The 15,806-nt window shown below is 42.1% G+C and overlaps 2 protein-coding genes across 2 annotated transcripts in view; both read left to right on the top strand.

Annotated features, from left to right (window-relative positions):
- LOC103367835 (5-hydroxytryptamine receptor 3A-like) overlaps positions 1-5,031 on the top strand; it is a 13,858-nt gene extending 8,827 nt beyond the window's left edge. Inside the window, exons 5-10 of the mRNA XM_008295989.1 lie at positions 1,352-1,521; positions 2,126-2,286; positions 2,742-2,952; positions 3,029-3,187; positions 3,778-3,863; positions 4,663-5,031. Of these exons, the coding sequence (XP_008294211.1) occupies positions 1,352-1,521; positions 2,126-2,286; positions 2,742-2,952; positions 3,029-3,187; positions 3,778-3,863; positions 4,663-4,881 (1,006 nt within the window). The 3' untranslated portion in view covers positions 4,882-5,031. The remainder of the gene's footprint in view (positions 1-1,351; positions 1,522-2,125; positions 2,287-2,741; positions 2,953-3,028; positions 3,188-3,777; positions 3,864-4,662) is intronic.
- Positions 5,032-9,762: 4,731 nt separating this feature from the next.
- LOC103367834 (5-hydroxytryptamine receptor 3A-like) overlaps positions 9,763-15,806 on the top strand; it is a 6,898-nt gene continuing 854 nt past the window's right edge. Inside the window, exons 1-8 of the mRNA XM_008295987.1 lie at positions 9,763-9,802; positions 10,371-10,534; positions 11,254-11,298; positions 11,407-11,516; positions 13,243-13,412; positions 14,065-14,222; positions 14,743-14,953; positions 15,060-15,256. Of these exons, the coding sequence (XP_008294209.1) occupies positions 9,763-9,802; positions 10,371-10,534; positions 11,254-11,298; positions 11,407-11,516; positions 13,243-13,412; positions 14,065-14,222; positions 14,743-14,953; positions 15,060-15,256 (1,095 nt within the window). The remainder of the gene's footprint in view (positions 9,803-10,370; positions 10,535-11,253; positions 11,299-11,406; positions 11,517-13,242; positions 13,413-14,064; positions 14,223-14,742; positions 14,954-15,059; positions 15,257-15,806) is intronic.

Below are 15,806 nucleotides of genomic sequence, written 5' to 3'. Positions count from 1 at the left end.
TAATAATGCATTGACAGGATTCATAAATAGATGACATATTTAACATATTTTCTCCTGTAACCTGGGTTGACAGTTTGGTGGTTACGACCGATGAACTGAAAGCAGAAAACTCTTCGTGCATGAAAGGCGCTTTTTTAATTTCGCAGTGTTTACTGTGCCCGAGGTGGTCTCTGTAGTGTTTGCACTGAAGCACCTGACTTCATCCTGTGTTCACAGAAAGCCTATTGAACCGATTAATCTGTATTTTTTTTCTTGAGGGAGTCGCATTGAAGCGTCTGTTTATTTGGTGTGAGTTTTGTTTGGACAGCAGCAGGTGCCTCATGGCCGAAGTATGAGACTTGACAGCCCTGAAGTATGAGTGGGAGATATTGTTGTCAATAGAACACGATTAGGAAGCTGACAAATGCATCTTCCAATAAGGGTGCTTGTAATAAGCACACAGACATGACTTGTTAATTAATAAGCTTTAGAGGAGCTGGTTGTTGGATCCTGTTACCGTTGGACAGAATCAGTCCACCACTGTGCATTATATCGAGTGTATTTTTCATAAAGATATTTGAGACAGAAACCGTGAAAGATCATAGAAAAGAAAATTAAAGGTAACCTAAGGAGAGTGGATTTGGAAAACCAGTGTTATTCCATCTCTGATCTTTAGGGGACTTCAGCTCGACCGTCTTTGATTTGCTGGAAACTTTTTTTTTTTTTTATCAACAGCAGTGAAAATTTAAAACGGTATTTGTGAGATTTTAGCTTGATATACTCAATACATGTGGTTTAGAAAATATCACCAGTTAGCTTCTGCGTTATACTTTTTTTTGTTGTTGTTGACGTGCGGCTAAAAATTAGACTTTTCATGGCAGCTCATTTTTCCACAAGTGTCCATATTGTACGTTGAAAAAGAAAAAGAAATTGTTGATGACTGGAAAACAACAAATTAAATCAGAGGCAGGTGACGGTAAGTTCTGGTGGAGAATGCGGGCAATCGTCTTTATTGTCAACCCGACATGTGGTTGTTCATATTTAAGCAGATTATTAGCGATTCATTTGTTTACCTTCTGAACAAATGCACCTTGTGCTTGTTTAGTCGGTCACTGTGTGCTCACTTTTGTTAAACAACAGTTTCTACGCTGTCATAAAAAGGCAAACTCATTATCCTGCAGGTGAACAACACGAGCTGCAGCATCAGAGGGTTCATAGTTATTACAACACAGCAGATAGTTTAAATAGTCTACACACATGCCATGAAAAGGGTTTTGTCTGAGTGTTGTCATCATCTGGAAATGTCCAGCATCTCCAGCTCATCACATGGATTTTCCTACTTTTACGATTTTTTGCCTTTGTGTTGTGTCAGGATACAGAAGGACGAGTCCCCTCAGACCCCCTTCATCATCATGTACCACGATGGGACCATCTCGTTTGAGGGGGACATGAAGGTGGTCAGCACCTGCAAGTTGGACGTCCACAAGTTCCCCTTCGACACTCAGAAATGCAGCATCTCCATCGGTTCCACGAGCCACTGCGGTGAGGAAGGGAGTTTGTGCGTTTCAGTCGGTGAAGTGCTGCCGTGATTTTATCGCCTTGTAGAAGTCGATAATGTAATAATGGCCGATAACATAATAATGGCCGATAACGTAATAATGGCCGATAACTAACAATGGCCGATAACGTAATAACAGCCGATAACGTAATAACAGCCGAAAACCTAATAACGGCCGATAACGTAATAACAGCCGAAAACCTAATAACGGCCGATAACGTAATAATGACCGATAACGTGATAATGACCGATAACATAACAATGGCCGATAACGTCATGGCGGCTGATAGCATAATAACGGCCAATAATGCATCAATGGCCAAGAACATCTTAAATTTGCCAACAAAAAAATAACGAAAAATTTTGGTTATTACATTTGCAAAGATTTTATTATTTTTTTTACCAGGCCAATATCGTAATAAATTATTACGTTACTGGCCAAAAGGTATTGCGCTATTGGTTCAGGACTTCCATTATGTTATTGCCCTATTACATTTTAAAAAGTGCAAATTTATCACGCTATCGACTGTTATTACGTTATCGACTTCTAGACTCTTTAATTTGCTTTTCTGTCTTGTCTCACTGCAGCGGATGAAATAAAACTCTTTCCTTTCTCAAATGCGTCTCGAGCAACGCAGTTTTCTCGAGAGCTGATGAAGACTCAGGGGGAGTGGGAGTTCGTGCAGCTGTCCATCACCAACAGCAACTTCACCTTCGACAACAAACTGTGGGACCAGCTCTCGTACACTGTACGCATTATTATTATGAGAATACAGCAAACAGAATAAGCGAGAACACAGAGAAGTAGTTTGGTATCCAGATCTCTGCCTAAATAAACACCTAATTAGGAGGTTGTAGAGCATCAAATGAGGGAATGTCTTTTATTTTCTTGTAAATCTCAGGAGGGAAAGAAAAACAAGCCTGTGGGGACTCATTTCTAATTTGTGTTCTCAAATGTCTTGAATTGTGCATCACTTCTTTACATAATTACATACATAACTTGTATATCTTTCTTATCTCCGAAAACTTGACCAAGTATGTCCCTTTTTACCTTCGTTTTGGTGTAGAGTGTAAATAACTCAGTAACACTGACCTGTAGATTTGTCTTTAACATCGTGCTTAATCCTGGATTAGGTTTCCAATCCCAGCGATGTTGAGGTTTGTGTTGGTCGACGCATTCTGACCCCTGAATCTGTTTTCTCAGTTCACCATGAAGAGGAGGCCGCTCCTCCACGTCATCAACTTCCTGCTGCCCATCCTCTTCTTCCTCACTCTGGACCTCGCCTCCTTCTTCATCTCCGACCGCCGAGGGGAGAAAATGGGCTTCAAAGTCACCGTGCTGCTGGCCATCTCCGTCCTGCTGCTCATCCTCAACGACATCCTGCCCTCCATGTCCAACAAGACTCCGCTCATAGGTACGGACCGACGCGGGGCTGTGATGTTTACCTGCACCGGAACAAAAAGTAGTTACTTCCTGTTTCCTCCTCCCAGCGACCTACTGCATTGTGATTTTTGCTCTGATGCTGCTCAGCCTGCTGGAGACGATCTTGGTCACGTATCTGATGGAAAAAGAGTCTCAGGACAAGCTCAGGCTGAAGGACGACGGGGAGGGCAAGGAGGAAAAAGTCAAAACCGACGACTGTAATGACGGTGAGAGCCTCGATATCGACAAGAAACTTAACAGATGCTCCCGGAAAGGACTTTTCTGGCTGCTGATGCTAGTTTTAATCCGGCTTTATAAGAATCTACGGTGTCCTATGAGGAGAAGGAGTGAAATGTTTTTTCAGGTGTAGACATTTAGACTCAATATTTCATATAAAGTCCACTGTCTTTTTCATTTTTGTTCATATTAATGAGTTTTTATTGACACACGGTGACATCTGTGCACAGAGACAAACATAGAAATAGATAAAAATCGTAAACTTGGCAAGTAAATATACGTTTTTAACGCTGAGGCCAAAGTTTATCGTCCAATATGAAGCTAGCTTTGTGTGTTTCCATCAACGCTGCATTTGAAGCAACGTCTGCTTAATGTCTGTGCTCTGTCTTTGTGATGACAGCTGTTTGCTCAGCGTTACCAAAGAGACACCAAACCCCACCTGTACTGTCCCGATGAAGCAGTCTGGACATTTTTCTGGTTCTTCTTAGTCGTTAACAAGCAGCCTTGTGATGCTTACATGCAGCAGAACTGTGGATCTCTGTTGTCGTTCTTCTAGTAAAACTTCTGTGTCTTTTTTCAGAGGATAAAAAGCAGAACTGCTGTTTGTGCGTCTGTGCTGTGCCTGCTGGTGAGAAACAACACGAGCTGCTGCCTGCTGTCGAAGAGGTACAGAGTTATACATACAGACGCTGTGTTATGGCTGCAAGCCCAGTGACCGAATTCATCCAGTGTGCATGCCATTAAAAGGTTCTTTCCAACTTTACACGATCCTAACAGGTTAATCCTTTGAACCCTGTTACTCACACATGTCTACTGCAAACCGCTACTCCTGGAATTAACACTGCATTATAAGTAAGTGATTGATCGTAACAACTGGACTTGCTTTAGTTCCTTGAAGATGTTTCATCCAAGAGGCTTCATCAGGTCTGACTGACTAGTTGGGAGTTCCAGATATCCTTAAGGAGCCATTAACACCTGAGTTTTGGTTTCGATTGGAGGTTTGTTGCTCCTCCCCCTCGTTATGTGAGTCGTTAGTGCTCCCCCTGACACAACGGGGTTCGTTAGGTTCCTTTGTGGCTCGGTGGGGATGTGGTTTCATCTTCCTGGGGAGACTTCATCTTCCCTAGTCGGTCAGAACTGGATGAGAGGTGAAATGTCTTCAAGGAACTCAAGCGAGTCCGGTTGCTACGATTAAACTACGAGAATAACCACGACCTGGATGACTGAGAATCTTCACAGACATGGATTATAAGTGTTTACCTTCCGATCGGTGTGAAGAAGATAACGCCGTTGTTACTGTGATAGAAACTGTGCCTGTGAGTTTTACAAAGTGTCTGATGAGCCTTTAAATGCTACTAGAACCAGACTTCTTGGATTTTATTTCATTCTATCAGTGAAAACAACAAAAATAACAGAAGACAGATTTCAGGCTTCATCGTTCTGACTAATCTAACTCTCTGTGCAGGTCAACAGCAGCGTTCACTCAGGAGAGTCCTACGTGCTGCTGCTGATCCTGGAGGAGCTGAAGCAGCTGCAGAAAACTCTGAACCTGCACCTCGGCTGCAAAGCAGACGGAGGGAAGTCCGCCCGCTGGGCCGCCAGGATCAACAAGGCCTTCTTCGTTTTCTACCTTCTCACTGTGTCGCTCTTTCTGTGCTTCATGTACATCCAGTGGAACTCTTAGAAACGTGGGACGGCTCCTTGTGATGCTCGTGTTTTAGATCGTCGGTGTCTGAACATGATGTGGTAGCTGAGAGAGTCAGTAGGATCGCTGGTTTATATTTTGTGAGCAATGTCGACGCACAATGCAGGAAATAAAAAAAAACACAGATTCTTTCATGTATTGGCGATTATGTGATTTAGCATTTTAAACTTTTCCATGGTGGCAAAACTGTGCTCTAGATGATTTATTCGTTTGTGCGTTGAGGTAAACGTCCCTGCAGCGGCCAGTCCAGTGCATTGTGTTTAATCAAAGTGTTGTTTGCAGCCTCAGATAAGCTAAATGCTGAATGTTGAGAAAGTAGAACAAGAAAAACAACAGCTGGAATCAGCAAAATAAAGAAGTCATATGATGTCAAATTAGATGATTTTTTGTTGTGTCACTGGTTTACAGGGTTTATTGCCTGAGTTTACAGGTTCACCCACATTTTATTCACCATGTTGTGGTGAATTGATCCACGTAATTCAACAAAGCTGCACAATCACTGCACTCAGTTTGTTTTACTGGCTGTGACTTCCTGCTGTGTTGAATCAGTCTAAAGGGGCTGAATGCTTCTGTAGTCACTTATTTTACATTTTACATTTTTAATTAATTGACATCACTTTTCACTTTGACATGAAAGAGTCTTTTTTTTGGTAAGTTCTTGTTAAAACCCCGCCAAAACAAAACCAAAACATTAAATTGAACTTGTGTAGTTTTTGGAAACACAAGTGCACGAAAACACAAACTGAAAGACCGTCTTCTGTCTGACTCTGTAATCCTTTATGTTGTTTCTCCGTTAGATCTCCGCCTCCGGTCCTGCATCAGCCCTCTTTCGCCTCACAGCTCATCCGTCTCTCACACTTTAAACCGATCAGGTTCGTCCTCAGCAGCCTGATGTTCTCTGTGTTATAAACCTGTCATGAAAAAACAGACCTGCTGTCCATCACAGTGAGGATCTGCTGTTGTTACACTCGTCTCTACACTAGTTGGTCAGTAAATCTATTCACTGTCCCCTTGTTTTGTTGTTGCACCACATTCAGTCAGTCGATATCTTTTTTAGCAATGCCACTGAGCACATATATTTATATCAATAGACAGTTTACTGGAGTTTGCTGATAAAAGAGCATCAAGCTGATTTCTGCCCTCTGCTGGACCAAAACTGAACTTCACTCTGCACATTTTTAAATTCAAGCAGGTCTTTGCTTAAAGCTTAGTTTTTTTTCCCCCCACATATGACAATTAAAAGTTGAATTATTGATTAAAAAACTAAAATATCTGATGGTGGTTATTTTAGATTCTGGAAGACTGAACATCCTTTGAGCACATTTTAACCGTAGAGCCGCAGAAGTGGACGTCTCGCCTGATAACTGGCGTCCCATGTGGACACTCTCGAGCTAATGCAGCCGTCCATGTGTGGATTTCATTATGTCGGGTTCAGATTACAGAGTGTGAGATTGGAAGAGAGCATCAGAAACGACATTTGATATCGTTTTTATCATGTTTAGCGTCTCCTACGCTGATCAGCCACAACATAAAGCCACTAACTGGTGAGGAGAATAACACTGGGCATCTTGGTACAAAGGATTCATGTGGATTTTACTCTGACTTGTATCACCCTAAGGCGTTCTTTTGGAGGCCTTCAGTGAGGACGCCTGACGATGGGCTCGACTGTTCTGGGATAAAAAGACAAGATGAACATCAACCTTATAACTGTAGTGATGGCCAATGGCAGGTAAACCATATCCCAGGCAAGGAAATATTCACTCTAGGAGAATAAAAGGGTTGACTAAGATTTCAGAGCACTGAACAGCAAATGATAAGAAAGAACTCACCTCCTGGTTCTGGATGGATGATCTTTTTGTCTCATGACAGATATGTGTCCTTTGGCCGACTGTATGTTTTCTTTTGTTTTTAAAGGATCTATCTGCAGAAACTGCTCAGGAACCAGGTGAGGAACATAACAAACAACTATTTTAGGGGCACGAGGCGAACCTACATAAAATGAAGCGAGTGGTTTTAATGTTGAGGTTCATTTGCGTCGTTGACGACAACCGAGGTCCTCGAAAGTGTTAATTCCATTAACTATGATGAAAAATATTTGTTGTCAACATGTTTTTTGTGCTGAAAACTAAACTAAAAGTACGCTGCAAAAACTAATAATTCAAGGCTGGAACAAAAGATTAATTTTTGTCAACACTTAAAAACTAAACGATGATGCTCAAGACAAACAAATGGATGAACGAATCGATCAGTGTTTTATTGTGAAGCGTGGCAAATAGGTTACAACAAAAGAGAGGAGACGACAGGCATTGCCAGAAGAAAGGGCTATCTTTTATGAATTAATATCATCAAACTGAGATGTGTACATCAGTGATATCAGCAGTGTAGGTGCAGATGGATGTGATGCGGTGCGAGATGTTGTCTGATATAGAGACACAAACCAAAACGACAGCGTGGCTGTAAATCACAAGCATGACGAGAGCGAGCAGGAGCTGAGGGGTTTGGCCCTTTTGTAACCTGGGAGCGCTGGGTCCAAGAGCGTCAAGCAGGCAGGACCGCCCAGTCAGCCTCCAGCAGTTTAGGGACCTGAGGAGGCAAAACACAGACAGCCAAGGTGCCCAACCAACATGCTGGGTGGGGCCATCAGTGACCTGTAACGTTTATGAAATCACAACCTGCAGCTCCAGATGAAAGTTTCCTCCAACGACTAAAATGAGTCTTGTTTAGTAGATTTATCAGTTTAACTTGTTGTATAGCTCCTTATTAAACTCTTTACATTCAGTAACATGATGTGTCAGTCAGCAGGAGATTTTTTAAGGAGCTGATTTGTGAACTGAACTAATGATGAAAAGCGGCGACAACACAGCTGAGACAAACTACGAACATGAAGGCTGACATTTATAAAAACTTAATCTAACGCTGATGATACGATGCAGGTTGTAGCAGAATGTAAAGAAAACCTGCAGAATAGTCCTTTTATTTCTACCTGGCAGGAAGGAGGAAGTGAGGCGATCAATCAAACACACCTGAGCTGAGCTGCTGCTAACAAAGGAAGCATGAAGGACTGTTGAAGGGAAGAAGAACTTTACCGTTTGTGGTTAACTTTAAAAGAGTAATAGATGAAAGTACATCTGAGTAGTTCAGGAATCCACAACCAGCTGGATGTGACTAATTCCTGGTCAGGAACAAACTGCAGGTTATAGACGGATCCCATCATCAGGACTGGATGTGTGTCGTTCCTCGTCTTTGGCTGTCTGTTGTTGGATCCTGGTTCAGATAAGTCTACTAGCTTTTATTGTTTCCTCAGTTTAAGGTGCATAATTGATCCTGCTAGCCTCTCCGGCCCTCACCGATGCTCACAAACCCGACACAAACTCACCCACACCTCTCAGAACTGAAGTTCACTGAAACAAACTGATCATCACTTAAACTGACATTATTTGTAAATTATTTCTTAAAAACCGTTTAATTGTCTTCATCAGGATTCTGAATTTGCTTTTTTTCTGTGTCTGATGTTTAGATGGCATTCTGTTGCTTTAGAGGGCTTTTGTCAATGAGATTTTTGATTCTTAATTTACACGTTAAGTGTAAAACAAACAAACAAACAACAAAAAACAGGCCAAAATTGCCAAAAACAATCAGAATCAAAAATCTACTTTTTGTTGTTTTTTTCCTAATAATTATTTGTTCTTTTACAGTGTGTCACCATAAACATGACAACATGTTACTGTGCTTTTAGTACCTCAGAAATCTTCTTATTATGTATGTTATTAGATACAGGTCCTGTCGCTTTTACATCTTTTTTTGTGGCACCTCTGCCGCCAGATTTTCATAATTTGTTTCATCATTTGTTTTCTGCAGTGCAGAGTGAGATATACTGATGCTCCCTCAGTCATTTTTCTTTATTATTGTCATGCATTTAAGAACTTCAAACCCGTGGTGTCCAGATTTCAGAGCGTATTTAGCAACCAGACTGAGAATAAAGGGTGAACATGTGTTTTTTCACTGATGTTCCTTCAGCTTCCTTCAGCTGTGGCTCAGGTGGTAGAGCAGGTTGTCCTCCAATCACAAGGTTGGTGGTTCGATCCCCCTCCACAGTCGAAGTGTCCAGTGGGCAACACACTGAACCTGAAGTTGCTCCCAGTGGCAGGCAGCACCTTGCATGGCAGCTCTGTCACCATTGGTGTATGAATGTGTGTGTGAATGAGAAACACATTGTAAAGCACTTTGGATAAAAGCGCTATATAAGTGCAGACCATTTAGCTTTGGAACAGCTTTGTCCTGACTGTGGGACATCAGCGAGTCACTCCTGCTGTTCTTATTGAACTATATAGTCATTGTATTTCAGCTGTGCAAGCTTTGCTCTTTAGCTGGCACTTTATCTGATTTATATGAACTTATTTCTTTAGTTGCATTTTCTTTTATTTACATTTTTCACTCATGTGTCTTAATTGCATTTTATTTGCACCTTCATCTGTTTGTGTTCGGTGACGTTCATGTCGAGTGCGTCGCATCTTCCAGCTCTGTAATGTCATTATCCTGGAAAGCTCTTTGCACTTTGTACATGTGAAAGTGCCACATAAATAAAAGTAATTATTCTTTAACAGTCATTACAGGCCATTTTTCCTTCCACTCCTGCAAACACTGTGACCCCTGTGGGAGCATCCGCCGTCCGCAGATGATGGCTGTTAGACTAATGAGATTACAAAAAAACTCTCAAAGGATGCGTGATCCGGTTTGCCCGGCCCTCTTCCAGTATTAGGGGATCGTGTTATTACCACAACAGGCTCGGTGACATTTCCAGACAGCGCTGAGAGGACAAGGACGCACGCTGACTCCACAGATTTTGGATTTTCAGCCGTCATGATGCTCGTCGGCCTCCTCGCTCTGCTTTTCCTCTCAGGTAGGTTTGGATGAAGTTTGGAGAAAAGCTAAACTTCATTCCTGAACATTCTGTGTAGATTTAAGTTTTTAATTTAAGGGTTAGGAAGGTTAAAGCTCTGCTGAGTTTCAGAGATGCTCTGGTTGTCATAGTAACCTGTCACTGCTGATGAATCAGAATTTTAGGGATTTACATCGGTATCAAAATTTGCATTTGTTTTCCTCACATCATTTAAAAAAACAACATCTGAGTGACAACAGATGAGGAAAATGTGTTGACTTTTACTAGAACAGCTCCTGTTTAGTGTAACGTTGAGTCACATTTAAACTGAAATGAGAAACTGCTCAAAAATCATTAGCGCGCTGAGGAGCTGAAATGCTGCGAAGCCGCCAACGCCCATCTCATAATGGCCTTTCAGTGACCGCAATCACTGGATATTACTGCAGGTAATTGTGAGCTGGTGTTCTTTCATGGTTTAATTATGAATTCAGACACCAGCCCACAGAGACTGATGTCATTTTTTTGCACATGAACAGAAACTGGTGTCCACATGAACTCCAATGAAGGAACATGTCTTTGGTTTTTGCAGGAGCTGGAGCGTCCTCTGAGCAGAACTGCAGCTATCAGGACGTGTTAAACCACCTGAACATGACCAGAAACAACGAGCTGTACTCCATGACCCGACCCGTTAGAAACTACAGACGCCCCACACGAGTGTCCCTGGAGGTTCTGCTGTACGCCATCCTGGATGTGGTGAGCTGTTGAAGCTTCATTTATCCATGTTTCAAAAGACAGTTACAACATTTACTTGTGTCATGCATGTGGACTGCATCTGCACAGAGTCAGAATGCTGTCAGACAGGAATGAGTGCATGCTTTAGGAAACTGTCTGTGGCTTCAGCATCGAATCTACAATGAAAACCTTTGGTCAGAAAGATCCTTTTAGCCTTCGGTGATCAGAGTAAAGAGGATTCTCTGTGATCCTTCCACTGTCCTGCCAACACAGAGCTTAGTGGTGGTTTAATAGCTCCGTTGTGTCTTTATCAGTCTGAATTTTAAACAGTAGCTTAAACCAACGCAGAGAGAAGATGTGCTGCAGGAGTAAACCACAAACGCCTCCATTTCTGTGTCTGGTTTTATTATTTTGCAATCATTTACTGTCTTGATGAGATGATGACTAGATGATTTATGACAGCAGTCTGAGGTGAAACGGGATGTTCTTTCTTTCTTTCTTTCTCGTTCACTTCTGAGAGGTTAAATATAACTTCCGATCTTCCATTGCCATCAGATTCCTGCAAAGGAAGCAAAGAAGTTTAATTTAAATCTCTCATCCCAGAGTATGAACTGTTCCTCTGAGTGTGCAGACGACCTTAAAATGAACTTTCTGTTGAGGACACTCAGTGACGCTGCTGCTGATGTTTTTGCTGTTCGTTGTGTCTGGAATGGTTTTCTCACACATTCATTTCTTTACAGGTTGAGAAAGACCAGAAATTCATTCCTTATGTTTGGACTGTCACGGTGAGTTCTGTCAGGAGACGATGACGACTGACATTTTTGAGCTTCGTTGAGAAACTTTAAACTGTTATTCAAGCATTTTAGCACGTTGCTTCTTCTTCTCCTCTGCAGAGGTGGCACAACGAGTACATTTCCTGGGATCCAAATCAGTTCTGTGGAATCGATAACGTTTCTCTTCCAACTGAGATTCTGTGGAAACCAGATCTCACTATTGAGGAAATGTAAGTCTAATTGTATCGGCAGACACGTGTTTGTGAAGACACCAGCTGACGTGTTCCTCAGCTCCTTAGCCTCACCATTAAGTGTATGTTCATTAACTTGTGACATGATGTGAAACTATGCTCCAAACTGGACGTCTGTGGAGACACTCGTGCACAAAATCACAAATCCTGCACAGTCCGTGATGCTCGTTCCATCAACCAGCGGTGATGTTTCTGTCAGAGGGTAGATGGAGCTGATGCAACACACTCACTCCTACAATCACGTGTGTGTGTAGGAATGTTTTTATCCTGATGTGCAAGTAATGTTACTAAATAATAAACAAATGTTGGTATGGAGGCGTGGCCAAGGTGCCGACTGACCAATGATGTCACACAGGTGAGAACAGGTCTGCACCGTTACCTCACCAGGAACTCTTAAAGAGGTTGAAAGAAGATGAGGAAACAGAGAGACACAGCGGAGACTCAGATGACTAAGGCTGAAATAAGGTTTATCAGGAGAACAGTTTATGCAATGCCAGCATCAGTTCTGAGGATTCTCTCGTACCTTAGATCTTAAACCGTCCTTTGGTGGGAAATCATATCTAGATTTATGGATGGAAGGGAACACATGAAGATAGCTCGGCACCTTGAGAGGTACAGGGAGGGCCTATAGATCCTATAGAAGATGTGTAGACTGCTCTGTTATAGGTTTTATAGACTGATGTCATACGATCTCCATTTAGAGAGGTCAGGAGAAGTTCAGAGGATAAAAGTTCATCTTCAGAGGCTTAACTACAGAGAGAGGGCCAAGTCACACAGAGTAGGCGTCGTCTAAATATTAAAAAATATATAATAAAAATCTTAGCCCCACTTGATTCAAAAGCAGCGTATTTGTCTACATTGACCACATCTGGTTTTAGTTTGGTTTAGTTTTTTAACGATTTACTGTAATGGGACAGAGTTTCACAGTTTTGTTAAATTGCAGATAATGAGTAAAACCAAAAAAACAAACAACAAAACAAAAAAACTGACCAAAACTATAAATTACATCCACATCAGAAATCTGTATTTTAAAGTAAAATCAGAATTTTTTTTAGAATACGCTTGCGCAGTTTAATTTGATTTAAATTCCACCCTCCGTCTAAAAATCCCCCCCAAAAAACAAAAAGACGACCTCACAGATATTCGTCATTATTTTCACTTGCAGCTTCTTTTTTTCTTTTTTCTTTTTTTTTTTTTACAAGTTTTGTTCTTTCCAGTCTTTAAGCCAAGCAGTGTTGCAACATCCAGTTGATAAATGATCAGTGAATACCATAAATATACCAAATAAACAGCAGAACAGGCATTAGTTGCTCTTATCACTTGTTCTCTGTGGCATCATTATCTCATCGTAGATTAATGGCACAGTAAACCTTAATCCCTCCAACAGATATCTGCTTTGTTTATGGGGACATCTGCTCCAATTAATAGACATGTTCCTCCCTCAACACTCATCAATGCGATCTTTTTAGCTCATGACTTGATTGTAGGAAAAAGAGTGGCCACAGTTTGGATCTGTGGGGGGTGCAGTTCATCGGCAAAACGAACAAAAATTAAATCTTCTAGATACCTGCTTGTTGGTATATGCTACGAGACAAACTCTAAAAGGGGTGGATGTTCTTGTCTTCTGATATTCTGGCCTGTTTCAGTGGATCAAATAGCTACCTGCAGTTTGAGAAGCACCTCTAATGTCTGCGTTTCCACACAGGACCGAGAAGGACAAAGCCCCTCCGAGCCCTTACCTCAGCATCAACGATAAAGGTTACGTTGAAGTCCAGAACGACCAGGTGCTGGTGAGCACCTGCAGGATGCACATTTACAAATTCCCCTTCGACATTCAGAGCTGCAGCCTCTCCTTTAAATCTGTCATACACACCGGTGAGGACATGTTTATTATTGTGCTAATGGATGAATGGGTTAGAGTTGCTTTATATGCAGTCTAATGTCTTCAGCTGCAGCTGTTTCTCACAGTGAAGATCTACTACGAGGTAATTAAATACACCACTCATTAGGCAGAATCGATGATCATTAATAATGCAAGCTCTGCGTTAACAGCTTCTAATCTTTCAAGCCTGATTTATGCTTCCCATGTCTGCATATGGGCTGCTAGGTGGCGCAGTTGGTAGCACTGTTGCCTCACAGGAAGAAGGATGTATTCATTTCTCCAGATATCCTGTGCTGTGCTCGTCCACTCTGTTAAACACACCTCAGGAATAATCTCACTGACAAGGTGCTACAGCACCGTCTGTAACCAGCTGTGAAACGTGTGGAGTCACAGCCAGCCTTCCAGAAACGTCCACCGGACCCCCACAGAGGTTTCAAAGATACCATTAGATTGATTTGTACCCTGTTGTCGAATAAACAGAATCACTGCCTGCTTTCAAAGTCTGCATTAGTCATGTAGGAAACCATTCATTGGTTTTCAGGTCCAGCTGCTGCCCATTGTTTACATCAAGATTTTAAAGAACAGGTTTGTCATTAACTCTGCTGTCTCCAACAACCTCACAGTTCTTTCCATCTTCACCTTCAGCCAAAGACATTCGACTCCAGCCCAGTGACAACTCCTCGGAGGCCACAGAGTGGTCTCGTGACCTGATGAGGACTCAGTACGAGTGGCTCTTCATCAACATGACGGTCACCACAAAAAACGCCACTGATTTATTCGACCAGGACGTCATTGTTTACACTGTATGTATAACTACATACACACACACACACACTGGCAGAACTATGTATTATTGAACCATTCAAGTGCAAACAGCTGTATGTTTGAGCTTCAACAAGAGACAAAATATTTACTTTTACACTGTTGTATGCTACATTAACCTCATGAATCATCTACTTAATCATGTCTGAAGATTCTCAGTCATCCAGGTTGTAGATTAATCATAGCAACTGGACTTACTTGAGTTCCTTGAAGACGTTCCACCGCTCATCCAAGAGGCTTCATAAGTTCTGACTGACTAGTTTGGAGTTCCAGATACTTATATCCTTAAGGAGCCATTAACACCTGAGTTTGGGTTTCAGTTGGGGGTTTGTTGCTCCTCCACCTCTTTATGTGAGAGGATGGATGAGAGGTGAAACATCTTCAATGAACTCAAGCAAGTCCAGTTGCTACGATTAAACTACGAGTATCGACTTAATCAGTTTATTACACTGCGTCTGGGAAGTTTGATGATTCACCTGAATCTTACACCTAATGTCTCAGATCACCATGAAGAGGAGGTCGCTCCTCTACATCGTCAACTTCTTGGTGCCCGTCCTCTTCTTCTTGTGTCTGGACTTGAGCTCCTTCCTGATCTCAGACAGCGGCGGTGAGAAGCTCAGCTTCAAAGTCACCGTGCTGCTCGCCGTCACAGTGCTACAACTTATCCTCAATGAAATCCTGCCGGCCTCATCAAACAGGATCCCACTAATAGGTAAAGAAGCCCAGAGTCTTGCCTTCATAGCAGAGCAGGAACAGCACCTGCTGACTAAATCAGTAGTTATTTCTCTGACATTAATGATTCTGCCTGTTGCCCTCAGCGGTCTACTGCATTGGGATCTTTGCTCTGATGCTGCTCAGCCTCCTGGAGACCATTGTTGTGATGTATCTGATGGAGAAAGACTCTGTATCCCAAAACAAAGAACCAGACAGAAACCAAAGCCTGGAAGAAGACAAACACGGCAAAGCCAACCTCCACAGCTGTCATGAAGGTGAGGCCAGAAGACAGTTGCACAAAGTTCAAAATTCTATTAGTATTTTGTAGAGATTAGAGCATCTATATGTTTAATGTGGGAATTTACTTTTACTTTGCTGCCACTTTATTTTACAGGACAATAGCCATAGAAAACTGACACCATCAGCATTTAGATTTAGATGTTCAACACCTATGTTAAGGCTAACACTGCTCCAAGCCCTCTTTCCATCTTTTCTCACTATTTGCACACAAGGTCCTCAGATCTTTAAGCTCCTTTACTGGATTGAGCAGCTCAGCCCAACCTAGAGAGAACAATCCACCAGTTTCCAGCAGAGAACCATGACTTTAGACTTGGAGGTGCTGAGTCAAATCCCGGCTCCTTCACACTTAATGTGCACTGAAGGTTGTGGTCTGATGACGCAAATAGAACTATGTCATCTCCAAAAAGCAGAGATGTGACTCTGACGTTCCCAAACCTCCATCCTCCAACTGCACCTTGAGACTACGTCAGTGAGAATCACAAACAGGACAGTGGACAAGGTCTAACACCCACCAGAAATGTGTTTGTGCCAAGAATACAAACACAACTCTC

Source organism: Stegastes partitus, unplaced genomic scaffold (genome assembly GCF_000690725.1).
Source record: "Stegastes partitus isolate 25-593 unplaced genomic scaffold, Stegastes_partitus-1.0.2 Scaffold1092, whole genome shotgun sequence".
Lineage (NCBI taxonomy): Eukaryota > Metazoa > Chordata > Actinopteri > Pomacentridae > Stegastes > Stegastes partitus.
This window is presented reverse-complemented; position numbering and strand designations above follow the sequence as displayed.